At 36.7% G+C, this 22383-nt stretch overlaps 1 protein-coding gene across 3 annotated transcripts in view; it reads right to left on the bottom strand.

Moving 5' to 3' along the window:
- The window catches only part of LCLAT1 (lysocardiolipin acyltransferase 1), a 193810-nt gene that overhangs the window by 92720 nt on the left and 78707 nt on the right, over positions 1-22383 (bottom strand). For all 3 annotated transcript variants that reach the window (XM_061432931.1, XM_061432932.1, XM_061432933.1), the window contains one exon: positions 18687-18885. In XM_061432931.1, the coding sequence (XP_061288915.1) occupies positions 18687-18885 (199 nt within the window). The remainder of the gene's footprint in view (positions 1-18686; positions 18886-22383) is intronic.

The following is a 22383-nucleotide window of genomic DNA, read 5'->3' on the forward strand; positions in this document are numbered from 1 at the left end:
AAGTCTGGCAACTGAAACTACAAAAACTTATTTTTCAACTAGTAGAACAGCTAAGATGAAAATGGTCTGGGTTATGTATCTGAAAATACAGCTGTATATGATATCCAGCCAAAGAAGTAAAATATTTTAATATACCTATTTCTTCTGACAGTTTTCATATAAATTTTAATTCATTATAACCATTTAATAAAATTTACTGAATGAGTAAATCAATTGTTGGATACTTTTCTGTATACATTGGTGAAATGTGGGAAAGAAGTTGTATCAGGATGCTCTGGGCTGTGTTAAATAACAGATACCAATCCAGAGGTCTTAAACCGTGGGTGTACGTGTCTCACGTCAAGTCAAGTCTGGCCCCAAGGCTGGTTCAGAAACCAGTCTCTCACAGTTCTATTTGGCCATCCTCTTGGATGCAAGATGGTTGCAGCAGCTCCAAGTATGATGTGTTCTCACAATAATGTCCCAAAGTAGGAAAGGAATGGCATTATCCCTTCATGAACCTATTTTATTAAGGAAGAAAATCCTTCCCAGGGCCTCCTAAGAAGTCTCCCTATTACATGCCTTTGGTGGAACTGGCTGATGGAAGGCTAAGAAAGGCAATATGGGGTATTTTCATATGCTTTCATGGGATGTGCTTATCACAGAAATACATTGTTAAAAATAGTGAAACATCTTCTCTGGCCTTAGATATTCTGTAATAGATACAACAACACAGGAAAGAAAGCTGCTATGAAACCTTCCATGATTTAGATATAGTAGGAAGCAATACGGAGAAGGCAATGGCAACCCACTCCAGTACTCTTGCCTGGAAAATCCCATTGATGGAGGAGCCTGGTGGGCTGAAGTCCATGGGGTCACTAGGAGTCAGACACGACTAAGCGACTTCACTTTCACTTTTCACATTCATGCATTGGAGAAGGAAATGGCAACCCACCCCAGTGTTCTTGCCTGGAGAATCCCAGGGACGGGGGAGCCTGGTGGGCTGCCGTCTATGGGGTCGCACAGAGTCGGACACGACTGAAGCGACTTAGCAGCAGCAGGAAGCAATAACATAATCAATCTACCGTTTAGTCATTAAATGGTTAGGAATCCTTGACTAGAAGCGCCCTTTGAAGAAAGGGTCACAGAGGGAGCTTCAAATATATTTGCTGTAGAGATCCTCAGCAGCTGGACTAGGCTCACTTACTTAATGAAGGTAATAAAACTGATGTCTCAGGTGTACCAAAGAAACTGGCGGGAGTGGGCTATTATTAACTCTTGTGGAGAGTCTTACTTCAATCTAGGAATGTATTCATCTTTTCTCTTGAGTTGTAAAACAGAAGAAAGGCATGAAATGTTAAATTTAGAAAGTGTCCACACTATACCAAGAACAGCGGTCCTGGTGGGTAATTGTGTGTTTATGTCTTTCTATAATTTGAAGAGAGGAATCGGGTGTGTCATTTTTCATAATTGGGAGGAAATTTAGAGAAAGAGTCACATAAAAATGTTTTATTTGCTATAATAGTTGCCTTTGAAACTTAATGTGCCCAGCAAGCTGTGTATTCTCTTTGATCCTGGTAAACATAACCAAGTGAGGGAGTGAAGGGGTCAGAGGCAATCAATGAGTTTTTAAGATGAGTTTAATTAATCTTGAAGTTTATAAAAAGTGACACTTTCTATTGATAGCAGCAAAAAGAAAATGGAGAGTTATTGAAAACTTCAGATATTAACCTGGTACTGAGGGGTGGGAGCTTATTAGTGCTGTGGATGACATAAAAGGCTGAGACATTTCAGCCAAAAAATGACTGACAGGGAGTTGGTCAGTTGATAGAGAACTCTGTCAATTCATGTAAAACTACTGAATTTATATAATATGAGATGCATGACATATAACCTATTTATAACATTGAAAGTGTGCTAAAAAAACCACCTATAGTAAAAATGATATGTGTGCTCATTCACACGGTTGTGTCCGATTCTTAGTGACCCCATTGACTGTAGCCTGCCAGGCCCCTCTGTTCATAGGATTTTTCAGACAAGAACACTGGAGTAGGCTGCCATTTCCTCCTCCAGGGGGATAATATAATACCCCCACCTTAGGGGGATCCACCAAATTGGATGATATCAAAGACATTTATGGCTTAAAGATGGTTCTAGTCTTCGTGAATGTCCATTTTAACCAGGAGGAAGCTGGGTAGGAAGCGGAGAGTTTCCCTTCTCCATGGAGTTAAGTTTGGTATTATAAACACAATATTTCAAATAGAAAATTATCCATTCTTTGTACTTAATATACATGTGTGCTAAGTCGCTTCAGCTGTATCCAATTCTTTGTGACCCTATGGACTGTAGCCCAACAGGCTCCTCTGTCCATGGGATTCTCCAGGCAAGAATATTGGAGTGAGCTGCCATTTCCTCCTTCAGGGGATTTTACCAGGGATCGAACCCACATCTCTTTCAAATCTCCTGCATTGGCAAGCAGGTTCTTCACCACTAGCATCACCTGGGAAGCCCTACTTAATATACAACAGATAATAAAATTTAGGTGACTTCAGTAAATTTAGTGACTCTTAAAACTGTGAGAAACATCTTTAAGTGAATTTATACCTAACATAAATAGTTAAATACAGTGAAAACCGAAAATTTGACCCCATAAAATGGATTACGTTCCCAGCTAATGTATGACCCGTTTTGTTGCATGTTCACGTGTAATAAAGTGTGCACTATAATCACTGTTTCTCCCGTGTATTGGGCAAGGTGGACAACAGATTTTAACCGAGTAGTTTCTATTCATGATCTTTGAAAAAAGGAGAATGCATATACAACACCAAGGGCGATTTTTTAAAATTCCAGTTATTTTTGTAAATCAGATTTGACCAAAAAATGTTTAATATTTTGTCAGACAGGTTATTTTCAGGGAGGTCAGACTTAGGAGAAGTGGTGTCTGACCCAGTTTCAAATGTCTTGCTAAAGCAGGACCCACAGGAGCCTCTGAGGCTTCATTCAGACTTTGCATGCCTTGAACACACTGAGAATGGATAAAAGCATTCATCAGAAGTCATGTGGTTACTTCTCACTTCTCCTTAGTCTCATCCTGAACAATCTAGATAAATTTCACAATTTGTGGTGGTTCCGAGTTTTTGCCACAATTCTTATGTTGCAGTTTGACAACAGTAGGATTAAATGATAATCTACGTTGAAACCATGAGGTATGTGAGGTAGATTTGCAGTTGAATCCATGACCTAGACGCTTTTTAAATCACTATCTCTTTAATGTTTACTCCTCTTTTCGTGCTTTCTAAAAGCGCCAAGCTCTCTTTGCCAGTCAAGTGTGATCAGTCAGCAGACCACAGAAAAACCCACGGAGCCGTGAGCCAGGTGGGCCAAACGGCGCATGAATTCCTTGGTACAAAACACCGGGAGAATGGGCTTCTTATGACACCTCTGGGCTTAGTGTTTCCTTCACTGTTACTAAGTAGTTACGAAGTTAGCGAAAAGTGAAAATCTAGGTCTAAACCACCATTACAGACAGTTGAAATCTAACTATCTGACATTTTTCTTTAAAATCTAATTTCACGTAACTTAGGAGACTCTAAACTGTTTAGTTAGCTTACCAAAACTCTTCACTACTTGAACTGGAATCTAAACAGTCTTAATGGTTTCTTACACAACGTCTGTTACTTACATACTGTAAGAAAAAATTTCCAAATTCTAAATTCTCATCCCTTCTCCAAATGGATAATACAGATATTATTACTTCCCTTTAGTCATTTATAAATGAACTAAAAGAACCAGATGATTATATTCCAAACTCTGGTAAGCAAACATTTAGAAATGATTATAAATAGCAACATTAAATACACTCTAAGGTCATGGCAATTGTCAACAATAAGTCTAGCATAGTCTGAAGCAGGATGGAGCTCACCTGTAAGACAAATCCATTCTTTTTCTGAACTGAACTGAACTGAAGGTCATGGCAACTGTCAACAAGCTAAGTCTAGCATAGTCTGAAGCAGGATGGAGCTCACCAGTAAGACACATCCATTCTTTTTCTTTTTTTTCATTTTCTCCTGCAAAGTCCAACCTTAATACTCCATTTGCAGACACACTCTGTTTTATTTTTCCTGCCTACACTTTTGCCTTGTTTAATGTACTTTAAAGATTCTAAAATTGGGTTTTCTTCAATCCAAAATCTGTTCTCATTAATGGTTTGCCTTTTCAAGAAATCCTATCAAGTCTACATATACTTTGTGGGCCCACAATATGAAAGACACTCTATAAGAAGCTTGTAACTTTTGAGATAAGAAAATGGGATAGCTAAGAACGAAATACATACAGGCTCAAAATGAGACAGTTTAACATTGTTAAAAATGACTATACCACTGCAGAGCGGGAGGAAGTAAAAATCAGGTGGTCAAGGAAAGAGAATGTGGGTCTGTGAGACACTGGAAAAATCAGAGGTCTGATACAGATCTCTGTAAGGCAAAAGGTCAGAGTGTAGATGTACCAAAAGGAACTAGAGAAATAAAAGGCAGCAGCAATACTGTACTGGCATTTAATTTAATCTTCACAATCACCCAATAAAGCTGTATTACTACTTTGTTAAACTGAGATATAAGTGACAAATAACATTAGGCATAACAGTTTTAGGTGTGCAACAAAATGATTCCATATATGTGTATTCACGGAATGATGACACAGTAGGTCTAAGTTAACATCTATAACCACAGGTAGTTACAAAGTTTTTTCTTAAGACCAGAATTTTTAACATCTATTCTCAGAAACTTTCAAATATACAGTAGAATATTATTAACTACAGTCACCATGCTATACATTACATCCTCATAACTTATTTATGTTTTGACTGGAAGTTTGTGCCTTCTTACCAACCTCATGCATTTTGCCCATCCCCAAATCCTGGCCTCTAACAACCACTATCCATTCTCTATATTCAGTTCAGGTTTTTTTGGGTTTGTGTTGTTTATTTTGGGGGACTGCACATGTAAGTGAGATCACATGGAATTCTCTTCTATCTTATCTTTCACTTAGCATGATGCCCTCAAAGTCTATCCAGGTGATACAAATTACAGAATATCCTTTTTTATACCTGAATAATATATGCCACTGTCTATATTTACCATTTTCTTTATCCACTCATCTACCAATGGACACAAGTTGTTTCCATCTATTGTTTATTGTAAATAACATTGCAATAATCATGGGGATGAGATATCTTTTCAAGTTAGTGTGTGTGATTTCTTCCAATAAATATCCAGAAGCAGAATTACTGGATCATATGGTAGTGCCATTTTTAATCTTAAGAACCTCTGTATGGTTTTCCACCATGTATGTATCAATGTACATTCCCATCCACAGTGCACCAGGGTTCCTTTTCCTCCACATCCTCCCAACACTTATTATTTCTCAGTTTTTCGACTGTAGCCATTCTAACAGGTGTGATGTGGTATCTCATGGCTTTTGATTTGCATCTCCCAGATGATTCCTGCTGTTGAACACCTTTTCATGTACCTGTTGGCCATCTGTACATCTCTTTGGGAAAATGTCCCTTTATGTCCTATGCCCATTTCTTAATTGAACTGTTATTTTGCTATTGAGTTCTATGAGTTCTTCATATATTTTGAATATTGACCCTTTGTCAGATAATATGATTTGCAAATATTTTTCTCCCATTCCAGAGGTTGCCTATTTATTTTGTTGATGGTTTCCTTTCTTATGCTGAAGATTTTCAGTTTGAGGTAGTACAACTTATTTTTGCTTTTGTTTCCTTTGCTTTTGGTACCAAATCCAAAAAATCATCACCACGACTAATGTCAAGGAGCTTGCCACCTATTTTTTATTCTAGGACCTTAAAGGTTTCAGGCCTTATGTTCAAGTCTTCATTCCATTTTGAGTTAGTTTTTGTATATGGTGTAGATAGTAGTCCAGTTTTCACAACACTTTTTACTGAAAAGACTATCCCTTCTTTACTGTATACTCTTGGTTCTTCTGTCATAAATTAATTGACCATATATGTGTGGGTTTATTTCTGGGCTCTGTATTCTGTTGTACTGATCTATTTGTCTGTTTATATGCCAATGCCATGCTGTTCTGATTACTATAGTTCTATAGTATAGCCTAAAATCAGGGAATATTATACCTATAGCTTTGTTCTTCTTTCTCAAGATTGATTTGGCTATTCTGAGCCTTTGCAGTTTCATACAAACTTTAGGACTGTTATATTTCTGTCAAAAAATGCCAACTATGAAAACTACGAAATTGTTTTTGAAACAATTTCAAGTTGAAAACCTTTCAAATTGAAAACCATGCTTTCAATCCACAAGCATAAAATATCCTTACACTTATCTGTCTTCTTCAACTTCTTTCATCAATATTGTATAATTTTCAGTATTTCACCTTCTTGGTTAGATTTATTCCTACTTTACTCTTTGATGGGATTGTAAATGGGGTAATATTCTTAGTTTCTCTTTCTGATTAATTTGTTATTAGTACATAGTGATGCAACAGATTTTTGTATATTAATTATGTATTGTGCAGCCCCACTGAATTCACGTATCCTAACAGTTTTTGCTGGAGCCTTAAAAGAGTTTTCTATATGTAATATGATATTTGCAAATAGTGATGGTTTTACTTTTTTCCAATCTGGATGCTATCTATCTAATTTTGCCTAATTGCTCTGGCTAGAACTTCCAATATAATGTTGAATAAAAATGGACAGTATGGGCATCCTTGTCTTATTCCTGAACTTAGAAATTTTCATTACTATTAAGTCTGATGTTAGCTATGGGCTTGTCATCTATGGCCTTTAATGCACTGAAATACATTTCCTCTATATCCATCATATTGGGAGTTTTAATCACAGATGTATGTTAAATTTTGACAAATGTTTTTCTTGTTATTGCATCTATTGTATGTATTGAGATGATAAGATAATTTTTATCCTTCCTTTTGCCAGTGTGGTATATCTCACTGATTGGTTTACAGATGTCAAATCATTTTTGTATCCCTAGGATAAATCTCACTTGATCATAATGCATTATCCTTTTAGTGTATTGCTGAATTTTGTTTGCTAATATTTTGTCCAGGAATTTTACATCTATGTTCATTGGGGATACTGGCCTATAATTTTCTTTTGTGGCATCTTTGGTTTTGGTATTGAGGTAACGCTGGCCTCATAAAATGACTTTAGATGTGTTCCCTTTTCTTCTAATTTCTTGGAATAGATTGAGAAGGATTAGCATTTTTTTTTTTTTTTAAATATTGGGTAGGAATTCACCACTGAAGTCATCTAGACTTCTGTTTGTTGTGGGGGGTTATGATTACTGATTCAATCTCCTTACTAGTGGTGTCTCTGTACAGTCTTTCTGTTTCTTTATGATTCAGTCTTACTAAGTCATGTGTTTCTAGGAGTTCATCCATTTCTTTTAGCTTGTCCAACTTGTTGACATATAATAATTATTCATAGCAGTCTCTCGTGATTTCTTGTATTTCTGTGGTATCAGTTGTACCTATTCGCTTTCATTTCTGATTTGTGTCCTCTTTTTCTTGGTGAGTCTAGCTAAAGCTTTGTCAATTTTGTCTTTTCAAAAGACCAACTTAATTTTACTGATCTTTTTTGTTGTCTTTTTAGTCTTTCTTCCATTTCTTTCTTTCCTGCCTTCTAACTTATTTCCTTCCTTCTAACTTTGGGCTTCATTTGGTCTTTTTTTTTCCCCAATTCCCTGAGGTGTAAAGATAGGTTGCTTATTGAACTCCCCTCTTAGAGTTACTTTTAATGCATCCCATAAGTTTTGATGTGTTGTATTTCCATTTGTTTCAAGGTATTTTTAAATTTCTCTTTTGATTTCTTCTTTGACCCATTGGTTGTTCAGTAGTACATTATTTAATTTCCACATATAAGAAAATAACTGGAAAATTCAAATAATTTATTTCTAGTTTCATAACACTACGATTGAAAAAGTTTCCTTGACGTGATTTCAATTTTCTTAAGTATAATAAAACTTGTTTTGACATGATTTCAATCTTCTTAAATGTAATAAAACTTGTTTTGCAGCCTAACATATGATCTATTGTGGAGAATATTCCATGGGAAAATGAGAGAAGTGTGTATTTTATTGCTTTTGAATGGTGTGTGTGTGTGTGAAAGTCGCTCAGTCATGTCTGGCTCTTTGTGACCAATGGACTGCACAGTCCATGGAATTTGGAATGTTTTATATAAGTCTATTAAACTATATTAGACCAATTGGACTTTGGCCAATGTTTCCTTATTAATTTTCTGTCTGGATGACCACCCATTGATGAAAATCATCTACTGTTAATGTACTGCTATTTCTCACTTAGGTCTCTCAATATTTTTTTATACATTTAGGTGTTCCTATGTTGGATCCATAAATATTTACATATGTTATATCCTGTTGTTGGACTGACCCCTTCATCATCATATAATGACTCTGTCTTTTATCAAAGACTGTCTTAAAGCCTATTTTGTCTGATATGAAATACAGCTAACTCAGCTTTCTTTTTATTTCTATTGCATGGAATATCTTTTAATTACTGATAGCTATGTACTTACTGCCATTTGATTGCTTTGTGGCTGTTTTAGAATTCTTTTGTTCCTTTCTTTCTCTCTTGCTTTATTCCTTTGTGATTTTCCGTAGTGGTGGGCTTAGATTCCTTATTCTTGATCATTTGTGCATCCACTATAGATTTTCGCTTTATGGTTTCCATGAGACATAAAATAGTATTGTTTTAAGTTAATAACAACTTAATTTGGAACACATTCCAAGGCTATACATTTTTACTACTCCATATTTTGTTTCTGAGGTCACAATTTACATCATTTTATCTTCTGTATCCCTTAATTATTTTAGGTATAATTATTGTTAATACTTCTGTCTTAAAATTTATTTTAGCTTTAGAAGTAGTTAATTCACAAACCTTACAACATTAGATTATTTTAGATTTTACTATATATTTATATTTACCAAGGATATTTATTGTTTCCCTGTACTTAGCACCTTTTCTTTTCAGCCTAAAGAAGTCCCTTTAACATTTCTTTGTAAGGCCAGCCTAGAGGTGATGGACTCCTTGAGCTTTTGCTTATCTGTATCTCTACTTCAATTCTGAAGGAGATATTTTGTCAGATACAGTCTTCTTGTTTGGCAGTTTTTAAATTTCAGCACTTTGAATATAGCATGTCACTCCCTTCTGGTGTGCAAAGGTGCTTCTGAAAAATAAGCTGATGATCTTATGGGAATTCCCTTGTACATAACATGTTTTGCACTTGATGCTTTTAAAATTCTCTCCATGTCTTTAGATTTCAACACTTTAATTATGTGTCTTGACATGAGTCTCTCTAAGTTCATCTACTGTTTCCTTCCCTTCCCCAGGTTGGGGCAGTTTTTAGCCACTGTTTCTTCAAATAAGTTTTCTCCCCTTTCTCTTTTCTCTTCTCCTTCTGGGACCCCTGTAATGCAAGCGTAAGGCCTCTTGATATTTCCCATAATCCCCTTGGTAGAAGTAGTAGTGTTAGTTGCTCAGTTGTGTCTGACTCTTTGCAACTGCATAACCTGTAGCCTGCTAGGGCTGTCCATGGGAATCTCCAGGGATAATTCCCTTAAGTTATCTTCAATCTTTTTTTCTGTTTGCTGCCTTGATTGGAAAATTGTATGGCTCCATCTTCAAGTTCACTGACCTTTTCTACTGCTTTATCTAAACTGTTAAACTCCTATGTTTTCAGTTCGGTTATTGAGTTCTCCAGCACTGTGAGTTCTTTCTTATATCTTCTATCTCTGTTAGACTTCTCATGTATTGTTCTCCTGAGCTCAATGAGCATCTCTAGGACTACTGTTTTGAACTCTTTACCACCAGGTAAATCACTCCTCTCCAGTTCATTTAGGTCTTTTTCTAAGGTTTTATTTTGTTCTGTCATTTGGAATATATTCTTCTGTCTCTTCATTTTCCTTGACTGTGTTCATTTTTATGCATTAGATAAAACACCTACCTCTCTCAGTCTTGAAGGAGTGTCCTCGTATAGGAGATAAACCTTACCATTCAACCATACTCTAGTTCTTGGTTGTCTCACCTTCTGTGATTGTCCAAGCAGCCTACCTACTTTATTCTTAGTGGCTCCCAGTAGTTGAGGACAGATGTGCCAATAGAGAGGATCTCAACACCTTGATTCAGGCCAATTGGAAGTCACACCCTCAGACAGCAGCTTTTAAATTATGCAAATATACTTCTCTTCTTTTAGAAGAAGACTTGGAGATGGGCTCTTCTTCCTGCTCCCTCCACACTAAGCCCTAGAGCAATGGTTAGCTAAGAACTGTTTCTTCTTTGGTTGCTACCATCCCATTGTCCCCACCCCCTACCCCCTGAACACAAACCCCTGGTTACAAGAGCCAGACTCCCAAGGGATGTATTCTCTGGGTAACAGCCATAAAGTCAGAGTTCCAGAGTATATAAGCTTCCTTCTCAGAGACACTGGTGACCAGAGGTAGTATGTGAACGATATACCCACCCTCCAAGGTCTCTGGAGAGGATTAGATGTGTGCCCTTAGATGTGTGTTTTATTAGAACCCCACCCCTCTGGCTACAGCAAGGAAGACAAGCAAATCTTTCAGATAAGCCCTCTTTCACAGCAAGACTGGGTGCTTTCTATTCAGCTGCCTTTGCACTGGATCCAGGAGTATAGGAACACAAGTATGCAAGAGCCCTTTAAAAATTGTTTTGCTATCCTATTTTATATAGGTTTAGTTTCCTATATGAGTCTCACAGATGTAAAACTATTGGTTTTCAAAGTTAGATGTTTTGAAGACTCCTCTCTCAGGTGCCAGTGTTAAAACTGGGGAGCTAAATGTGGGGTTCAAATCCTGTACTCCTGAGGGAGAACCTCAGATTTCTCCTGACTGTGGGTCACCCTGTGTTCCTGGCTGCACCAGTATGGGACAGAGTTTCTGTCAGGCTGAACTGGGAGTGGGAGAAAATGAGTGTGATGCAGGGAGCCAGCACAGGAGATCCCACCCATGACAAGGTCATGCGGGAGAGGCCTGACAGGCAAGGCAAATCAGGACTCGAGGGACCCCCTGGACCTGCTTGGGCATCTACCCCAAAACCAGATCTGTCTGTTTTACTGTTTTACAACTTTCACCAACTCCTCTGACATTAACGTGGGGCTATCCCCGATCACCTTTCTCTGAAGGAAATCAACTTAGAGTTCTAGTTAATAAGCCTCCTGGGCACAATACGAGTGTTTCAATCCAAACCCCTCAGATGGCTTTCTAACTTGCGTGACAGGTTTATCCGGAATCCTACAGCTACGCATATGATTGTTTACAGCCTCCCAACCATGAGAGGCAAGGAAAGCTTAACATATTCAAACAATATAGAGCCTTTTGAGGATTTAAGAATTATTAGAATGGAACTGGTGAAGGATTTCATTGTTGAGCCAATGCTTGCTGCCAAGTTCCATATCCCTTACCCACTGTGTCCCTGGGAATATATTAATTAATATAGTTGGTATATAGAAAAAATAAGTAGTGGCCTTGGTGTTAACAACTTTAGACCCTTGAGGTAGTAAATTCTTTCCTTGCTACAGCCCACTGCACCTTTGCCCTATTGGAATGCAAATTTATCTAGTGCTTTTGGAGAGTGGCACCAAACTTTAGAAAAATTACTTTTAGAGAAAATAAGTTTTCTGGTTAACTAACCTTTATCAGAACAGAGAGTCATAAAATGTTAACAGGCCTTCTGGCAAGAAGATGATGTAAATCACCTAAAGCATTTGTATATGATAGGTTTGCAGAAAGAAACCCTGGTCTTGATAAGGGTCAAGGACTGCTGACTTTGCATGACTCTGCACCCCCTATTATCCTCTATGTACAACTTAGGGTATAAAAGTTCCTTTTGAAAATAAAGCTACGGACCCGGCTTCATCAGAGCTTGGTCTCCCCGTGTCATTCTTTTTTCCTTTTCCCTCCTTTTCTCTCTCTCTTCTTCTTTCAGGATGACTACTTGGGACACAGGGGCTCTCTGAGTTCACCTTTTTGCCTGGGCTTCTAAGACCCGATCAGGAAGGAGCCCTGCATCTTCACCAGGGAGAGGGCATCCTGTGTCCTCACCCCACCAAGAGGGCGCCTGCGGCCTCCGTGAACAGAGCAAGTTCCGAGTCAGGAGCTTTATTAGCTTTCTGTGTAAACCAAGGAAGATCAAGCCTCTTTCTCTCCCCTTTTACTTTCCTTATCGCCGACGCCATCCTCCTGAGGGAATTCCTGGATCCTACCAGGGTTGGACCCCAGTAGTGTGTCTTGTTTTAAAAAACACAGATTCTCGTTCTTGACAAATCGTGGTATAAATTTTCTTGAATAAATGTATTTTCATTTTCTGTATGCCTTCTGGACCATTTCCAGAGACTTTAAATGACTGCTACTTTAGATTTTCCAGTTTCACTGGGAAGTGGGTATAGACAGCTCCTCATGCTGTCATGCTGGAAGTGCCTCTCCAGTCATCTTTTATGCCCAAGATTTCTCTTGGTAATACTTTAAAATATAACCCTTGTAATATTTAAAATATTTACATTGTTTTGATTGACTCTTTAGAGGCTCCAGTTATATAGATGTTAGAATAACTATGACTATCGTTCATTTCAACTACTTCCTCTGACTTTTTTTTTCTTGTTCCTCCTTTTCATTCTTTTTTAAAAATTTTGTTGGAATATAGTTTATTTACAATGTTGTTATTAGTTTCAGGTGTGCACCAAAGTGATTCAGTTATACATATGTTCATTCTTTTTCAGATTCTTGTCTCATGTAGTTTATCACAAAATATTAAACAGTTCTCTGTGCTAAAGGAGGTCCTTGTTGGTTATCTTATATAGTTTGTATATGTTAATCCAAGGCTCCTGATTTATTCTGCCCTGCCTCCCACATTTCCCCTTTGGTAACCATAAGTTTGTTTTTGATATCTGTAAGTCTGTTTCTGTTATGTAAATAAGTTCATTTTATCTTTTAAAAAAAACATTAGATTCCACATATAAGTGATATGATATTTGTATTGACTGAGTATGATAATCTCTGGGTCCATCCATGTTGCTGCAAATGGCATTATTTCATTATTTTTTATGTCTGAGTAATATTCCATTTTATATATGTACCACTTCTTCTTCATTCATTCTTCTGTTGATGGACATTTAAGTTGCTTCCATGTCTTAGCTATTATATATAGTGCTGCATTGAACAGTGGGGTGCATGTATCTTTTTGGATTATGGTCTTCTCTAGATACATGCCAAAGAGTGGAACTGCTGGATCATATGGTAGTTCTATTTTTAGTTCTTTAAGGACCTCTATACTGTTCTCCATTGTATCCTTCTCCATTGGGCTCCTTCTCCAATGGCCACAGTATCCATTGGAGGATGGCGAACGGTGGCCAGTTGGATGGTCTCTTAAGTATAATACTGTTCTACAATTAGACTGGTTCTGTAAGGAACAAGGGAAATGGGTAGAAGTAGCATATGTGTTGACTAAGTGACTTCACTTTCACTTTCCACTTTCATGCACTGGAGAAGGAAATGGCACTCCAGTGTTCTTGCCTGGAGAATCCCATGGACGGAGAAGCCTGGTAGGCTGCAGTCCATGGGGTCGCACAGAGTTGGACACAACTGAAGTGACTTAGCAGCAGCATACTGTTCTCCATAGTGGTTATACCAATTTACATTCCCATCAACAGTATAGAAGGGTTCCCTTTTCTCTAGTCTCTTCAGCATTTATTGTTTGTAGAGTTTTTGATGATGGCCATTCTGACAGGTCTCAAGTAATACCCCACTGTAGTTTTGATTTGCATTTCTCTAATAATTAGTGATGTTGAACATCTTTTCATGTGCCTCTTCACCATCTACATGTCTTCTTTGGAGAAATGTCTGTTTAGATCTTCTGCCCTTTTTTTTTTGATTGCATTGTTTTTATTTTGACTACATAAACTGTATATTTTTGAGGTTAATCTTGTTGGTGACTTCCTTTGCAAATATTTTCTCCCATTCTATGGGCTGTCTTTTTGTTTTGTTTATGGGTTCCTTTGCTATACAAAAAAAGTTTAATGAGGTTTCATTTAGTTTTTAAAATTTCAATTAATAGATGGACTGAAAAAAATCCTGCTGCAAATTATGTCAAAGAGTGTTCTTTCTATATTTTCCTATAAGAATTTTATAGTGTCTGGCCTTACATTTAGGTCCTCGATCCATCCTGAGTTTATTTTTGAGTATGGTGTTAAGAGAATGTTCTAATTTCATTCTTTTACATGTAGCTGTTCAGTTTCCTCAGCACTGATTATTGAAGAGACTGTCTTTCCTTCATTGTGTAGTCTTATCTCCTTTGTCATTGACTAATTGACCACAGCTGTGTGGGATTATTTCTAGGCTTTCTATCCTGTTCCACTGATCTGTATTTCTGTTTTTGTAGCTTTGCAGTATATTCCGAGGTAAGGGAGCCTGATTCCTCCATCTGTTTTTCTTCCTCAGATTGTTTTGGCTATTCAAGGTCCTGTGTATTTCCATACAAATCTAAAACTTTTTTGTTCTAGCTCTGTGATAAATGCCATTGGGACTGCATTGAATCTGTAGATTACCTTGGGTAGAACAGTCATTTTGACAATATTGATTCTTCCAGTTCAAGAACATGGTATATCGTTCCATCTGTTTGTGTCATCTTTGATTCCTTTCATCAGCATCTTGCACTTTTCAGAGTAGAAATCCTTTGCCTCATTAAATAGGCTTATTTCTAGGTACTTAGTATTCTCATATGATGATAAATGGAATTGTTTCATTAATTTTTCTTTCTGATCTTTTGTTGTTATATGTAGAAATTCAAGAGATTTCTGTGTATTAACTTTGTAACCTGCAACCTTACCAAATTCACCGATGAGCTCTAGTGGCTTTCTGGTAGCATCTTTAGGATTTTTTTCTTTATGTAGTATCATATCATCTGCAAGGAGTGACAGTTTTACTACTTCTTTTCCAGTTCTGATTCCTTTTATTTACTTGTTTGACTGTTGTGGCTAGGACGTTCAAAACTATGTTGAATAGAAGTGGCAAGAGAATGGGAATTCCATGGGGGTCCAGTGGTTAGGATTCAGCATTTTCACTGCCGGGTTCAAGTCCCTGGACAGGGAACCAAGATCCCACAAGCTGTGTGGCATGGCCAAAAGAAAGTGGTGAGAGTGGACATCCTTGTTTCGTTCCTGATCTTAGAGGACATGCTTCCAGCTTTTCACCACTGAGTCATTTTACTCTATTTCCTCTTGGATATTTCATAATTCACTCTTTATTTCTGGTTTTGCTTTTTTTAATTTTCTTTTTTTTTTTTTTGCTTGAATTCAGTTGACATATTTCTAATTTTTTTGTTCATTACTATTCATTGTATTTCTCAAAAGTTTTTTTTTTTTAAACAAAATTGTCAAATGCTTATTTAATAATTCAGTCCATTTAGAGTGCTGTGTTATGGTGTATGTTTTTTGACTTTTTGGTTTTTCAGTTCTCCCCTCTACTTAAGTTTTTTTTATGGTTATGGAGTTTGGGTGCATAATTTGCGTGCGATGAGCAAAGATTTTTATTTCATGTTTCTCTTTTTATTCCTGCCAGATCTTCAATTTCCTTTTCCTTCACTGCCACACTTTCAAGGGAAGTTTACCCCATCTCTATATATCTGATTCTCCCTCAGAAGCAATGCTTCTCTGAGGCATCTTCAGGTCTCACTCTTTCTAATCACTTTCCTATGTTTTGTGCTATGAGCTACTATGTCCTGACCTGTGTTTAGTTGGTATTTTGGCATTTAGCATTAGACGGGAATCTTTCTGGGGATGCTTTTGTCTGTGCTTCTTCTAAGTTGTCAATGCCTTTACTCTTAAGCCTTTCTTCACTCTTAAAACCCAAAGGTTTGCAATGATGGATGGGAGAACGTAGACTTTTTATTTCTCTACTTAATACCATGCCTTCTTTGTCTCCTGATCATGCTGAAGAGATGAGTGATATGTGGTTATATTTTCTGTTTGTTGATTGGACGAATTTTTTTTTTAAGGATAAGGAAAATCAGGCAGCTGCCACTGTCCTCCAGAAACCATTCTGGGAAGGCTTTTTATTATGGATTCAATCTATTAAACACAAAACTGTTTTAATTTTTCTTTTTCATTTCTATTTTTCTCAATGTAACGTGTTAATTTCACATACATTTTCAAGCTCATTCACGTAATATTAATATTCTGTTAATATATTTATGTAGAATAAGGAATGATAAACAAGACATTATCATTCTTGATGAATGTGGCAGTTTTTAAAACACTGAAAAACCTTTGATATTTCTACCATCAAGAGGTGATGTGTATGCTTCCTCCCCTAGTCTCTTTAAGGACAGTGACAGCTTCTACGAGTAAGGTACTGTGGATAGGCTGTTATATGAATTTTGGCGCTATGTCGTAAAATGTTGCAGCTTTCTGCTGGTTCTATGGAGATGTTTGCTCGAGGGAAAGTCAGTTGACATTTAATGTATTATTGAACAGAGATGTATTAATATGTCTTTTGTTACCTGAATGTTATTGATTGGAGATGTTTCAATATTTATTTACATAACAAATTGCCAGCCATGGGCATTTAGTTTCTGTGAAAATCTCCTGGGGCAACAATGAGTTAACTAGTCTGACTATACTGACACTATAATACTGTTATGTGACAAAGACAAAACTATAAGCATGAAGACAAGTAAAACACAAACAGGCAATATTTCTTACCAGTCTGTTCTGAGGACAATGCCTGCCCTTTGCTGTCAAAATCCTACACAGTTTCAGTACACTATTGATAGGGACATGGTTTAGAGAGCAAAGAATTCAAATAAGAAATATTACATAGGAACCAAAGAAGTACAGATGTAATGGATGAGGCTGTCAGGGAATTTAGTGGGTGCTTCATCCACTCACATGTGAACAATAGGTTTGAATACATTTCGTCTGTTCCTTACCCCTTCTTCACATCAAGGAGTGAAGGGCAATTAAGCAATGCTGAAAAATCCATACTTATCCACCACTCAATGAACACATTGCGTTTCTAACTTTGGAAAGTAAACATTTCTAGGAATTTAAAAATGATAGATTAGGTAAGTTCAGAAAACAATGGCACCTAGTATACTGCTTGGAACCAAAGGGTATTCATTACTATTTATTAGATGCATGTGAGGGAATCTGGTCCTTTCAAGTATCTTATCAGCACAGACCAGTTTCTGGTCTAAATTACCACAAGTATGGCATGAAATAAGAAGTTACTGAACTATTAATTCATATCCTTCAAATTTTTGTCCTTCTGGGACCATATATACTTCCTTAAGAATAGTTTATTCTCTTTCAACATAAGATGTTTCCAAAAAAGAGATTAAAATAATCTATTATCCCCTAAGGAAAAAGAAAAACTGGTGATTGTCTTTGGCTGCTGCTGCTGCTACTGCTGCTAAGTCGCTTCAGTCGTGTCCGACTCTGTGCGACCCCACAGACGGCAGCCCATCAGGCTCCTCCGTCCCTGGGATTCTCCAGGCAAGAACACTGGAGTGGGTTGCCATTTCCTTCTCTAATGCATGAAAGTGAAAAGTGAAAGTGAAGTTGCTCAGTCATATCCGACTCTTAGCGACCCCACGGACAGCAGCCCACCAGGCTCCTCCGTCCATGGGATTTTCCAGGCAAGAGTACTGGAGTGGGATGCCATTGCCTTCTCCGACTGAAGACTATAGAGAAATACTAAGCAAGAAAAAAGAATAAACTACTGATACATAAAACAACTTGGATGAATGTCCAGGGAATCATGCTAAGTAAAAAAAAGATAAATCGCCAAAGGCTACCCACTGTATAATTCCATTTAAGTAACACTCTTGCAGTGACAGAATTATAGAAATTGAGAACACATTAGTGATAGCCAGAGGTCAGAGAAGGGGATGTGAAGCTATCAAAGGACCATATAAGGAATCCGTGTGGGGAAGCTGTTCAGCTTCTTGGTTGTATCAATGTCAACATTCTGGTTGTAATACTGTACATTGGGAAAAACTGTATAAAGGGGACATGGGGAAATTTTTGTATTATTTCTTAAAATTGCATGTAATTCTACAATTATCTCAAAATAACAAGTCTTTTAGAAAAAAAAAAAAATCCCTAAACTTGCCTGTATAACAAATCCACATAAACACAGAATATTACTTTCTTCCAAAAGGTGGTACACAGATGGGAAACATATATATAAAAAGTTAATTCTAACTTTGTGACTTTAAGTAATTAATCTCTTCACCTGCAATACATAGATTAACAAATACCTTGGCTATATAATGACCCTCTCAAAAGATACCCACATAAGGTATTAATCGTTTGAACCTGTAAACATTACCTAAGCAGAAAAGGAAAAAACAAAACAAAACAAAACACTTTGTAGATATGATTAACTTAAATCTTTTAAGATGGAGGGATTATCCTGGAATATCATGCCTGTAAGTCCCTTCAGTCATGTCTGACTCTTTGCAACCGCATGGACTGTAGCCTGCCAGTCTACAGTCCATAGACTGTAAAAAAATGGAAATGGCTTTAGTACTTAAGTGGAATTTAGTAAGTTATTCTGTAGTTTTTGAGTACATCACATATAAAATAAATGAACAACTTAAAAGAATTTATGTAAACCTACCAAATCCAGGAACACTTTTGAGACTGGCTTTCAGACAAATTTTCTGTAATCTGAGGTAGCTGTATCTCATCAGACAATTCCATAGGAACATCCAGTCCATTCTTGTCCGATGATTCATGATAATGACACTCCTTTCTCCAGGAACAAATGCATCACCTGTTATAACCACTTTCACACCAAGCATCGTCTCCAGCAATGCCTACAGAAAAAACCACATAGATATTTAACAATTTAAAGTTATGATTTCCCATAGGTAAAAGTTTATCATGTCCTATAAATAAATCTCATTTCTAATAAGTCAAAAGCATATTTCCCCCCATTATTCTTGCTTCTATAATAAATTAATCTGGAACAAAGTACTGTTTGTATTTTCAGTTCTATTAATTTAAGCTTCTAGCAGTTCCCTAACTTAAAAATGCTAACTTTCAATGAAATATTCAAGATAGATTATTAAGATGCAAAGTGCAAAAGTCATACAACAAGATCTCCACTGTGTAATTTTTTTAAGTCTACAGATATATAAGATTATTACATTTTTAAATAAAAGAACAGTCAAGAAATGTAATGCTGGATATATGACTGAGGGAACAGCCAAAATTTTCATTTTATACCTCTTTGTACTATGGTTTCTTTTAAACAAACACATATATCTGTTTATTTTTTAAATATATAAGCAGTGTATGTTTACTAAAGTACTTCAGCCACAGTGCTTGACACATAGGAGATGCTCAAATATTTGCTGAATTTATTTAATTAACTTTACTGATGGAGAGACATAAATTATATATGAAATATTTAGAATAAATTATAGACTGAGGTTCTTGAAAGAACAGTAACAGATATTAAGAAGCCCTGATTACTGACTGCAATGCCCATTTAAATTTCTGAATAATTTCCAAGTAATAAACTTAGGGAAAGAAAACTGGTCCATGGCAGATAAAAGAAAATAAAAAGTTCTCTTTGGCAATGTTAAAAAAACTTTGATCAAAATGTAGCAAATAAGCCAACTGTGGTATAGTCATACAATGGGATATAATACAACAGTGAAAATAAATGAACTATTGGCATCAGTAGCAACATGGACAACATACGAGCATAATGTTGAGAAACAAAACAAGAACATAATAATTGTCCATATGTAAAACTTCCTAAAACAAACAGTAACTACGATATTCTAGGGGTAAACATGCTTGCGTGCTCAGTTCATGCTCAGTTGTGTCCAACTCTTTGCGACCCCATGGACCGCAGCCCACCGGGCTCCTCTGTCCCTGGGATTTTCCAGGCAAGATACTGGAGTGTGCTGTCATTTCCTTTTCTAGGGGATCTTCCTGACCCAGGGATTGAACCTGTGTCTCCTGCAATGGTAGGCAGATTCTTTACCACTGAGCCACCAGGGAAGCCCAGGGGTAAATATAGAGGTGGCAAAATTAAAAAGAAGAGCAACAAAATAACTAAAAGTCAGGATATTCCTGTTGAAAAGGGTTTTGTGACTGAGAAGTTAGGTGGTTTGCTGACAGTTTTCTATTTCCTTACCTGGTTGATATTTATACTTTAATAAAATTATTAAAGTGCTTTCATGTTTTATTAATTTTTCATTATATTTCCAAAAAGAGCTTTTTTAAAAACATACAAAAGAACAACAGGACTTCAAATAGGCCCAAGAAAAAAAAAAGGTTAAAAGGAATACAAGCTAAAAAATAAAAGATTAGATACGTTTGTTATTATATCCACAGAGTCAGAGTGTTAAGATGTAAAACATGATCATTTAGGCTAAAGTAGCTAAAAAATGCCTGTGTTTTTTGTTAAATTTTCTAAAGCGTCCATAACCACTCAAATAATTATAACCCCCTCCCCCCAAAGTTTGGAAAGCTAAATTCCAATGTAGAAGAGACTTCAGGATGGAGAAAATCAGGGAGGAGTCCTCTAGACTTGGACCCACAGCAAGAAATATCCATTTTCCACTTATAGGCGTAAAGGGCTGTCAACTACCAAAATGAAATCACTGAATTATATGTCTTGGCCCAGGTGATGTGTATGAAGTCACCATCCAAGGTTAATTTGGATTGGCTCCACTCTGCATTCCAAATATGATATATAATTTTCAGAGTGTGCAACTAACTAAAATACAGGAACACTTCCTTTAAGAGTCAAAAGAGGAAGCTGACTACTAATTGTGTACTATACTATGTGTGTGTGAATGCTCACTCAGTCATGTCCAACTCTTTGGGAACCCCATGGAGAATCCACGTTTTTCACATTGGCAGGCGGATTCTTTACTGCTGCGCCACCTGGGACAGCCCATGTTGTACTATAGAAAAGGGATGAAAATCTTAAGCCTATAAATGCCAAACATCAACTCTAGCCTTACAGGTGAAATTTCCAATATGTGTTTCCTATGGACCCCAAAACAATCTTTAGCTTTTCATTATAGTAAATGTCAAAAGTAAAAAATCCCAGACTGTTTGTTGAGGAGCATATCATAAAGTATTCTCTTTCCTGCCATCCAGCACTCTATCAGAATGTGCTTGAGAGTTATAATATATAACCTTCTGGACAACCTAGAGCTCTAGTTCACATTAATCATTTTTAATGCCAGAAAAGACATATCTAGTCAACATTATTTACAGCTCCTGCAAAAGCAGACTAACAAATACACTACACAGAGACAAAGTTCTAATGCTTATAAAGAATTCCAGAATTCAAATAATACAGATCAAAAACTTTAAAAAAAGCCATTATTCTTATATTTATTCTCTTTCTAGTATAGAAGATAAGTTTCAGCAGTAAGAAACGAATCTTATAAAATTTTATAATGCTTTATGTCTGAATCAAGAGTGGTAATAATTCTTAGGACTTTTATTTAATTGATCAAAGATCTCACCTAGAATTAGAATATATGAGGAATTTCTGAGAATCTTTTATATACCACTGTTTACTACCTCCAAGTGTTCCACTGTGTACGAAAACAAAAATAAGGGGTTACCCTCATGATCAAAGAGAATCAGTTTTGCCATGATGCCTATGCTCCTATTTATCATTCCAGTGGATCTTTACTTAGTCTGGTGTAAGAAAGATCTGTGACATTCCTCATCTCCAAGTCTGCCTTGGCTCTGTAGACCCAGGTCCTCAAATCCTTAGGTATTGAAGGATGCACAATCTGAAGTCACTCAAAGACCGAGACCCTCTTTTTTAAGAGCAGCAGTCTAGACAGAAATTATATTCAGTCATCTATGTTTGTTGAACACCTGTTGTGTTCTAGAACGGGAGTGGAATCAGCAAGCTGTGGGAAGAGATGTGTCCTAGATGGCGAGTTAGAAAATGACCACTAAATTCCTAGGACATGATTTATGGTGAAAGGACAGAACTCCAAGTAGTTCTCATAATCTTGGTAATTAATTAGCTAACAATCAGACAGTTGGAAAGACTCAGAATTTTGAGAAGCAAAAATTTCTCTGGGCACAAACAAAGTTTGACCTGACAGTATTGATTATGTTGAATAGAACCATCCAAAAATGAAATGAACAAAGACATGTACTTCTCATTACAAAACGTTTCAAAGGAGAATGAATGGCTACTTTGCAGACTACAGGTACTTTGCAGACTTTGGGAAAGGATTCTTGGACACACAGGTAAGTTAGACTAGGTGACCTCTAATTCTAATTAATTCTCATCTAATTCTAAAATTCTAGACGATTTT

This window comes from Bos javanicus, chromosome 11 (assembly GCF_032452875.1).
Source record: "Bos javanicus breed banteng chromosome 11, ARS-OSU_banteng_1.0, whole genome shotgun sequence".
NCBI lineage: Eukaryota > Metazoa > Chordata > Mammalia > Artiodactyla > Bovidae > Bos > Bos javanicus.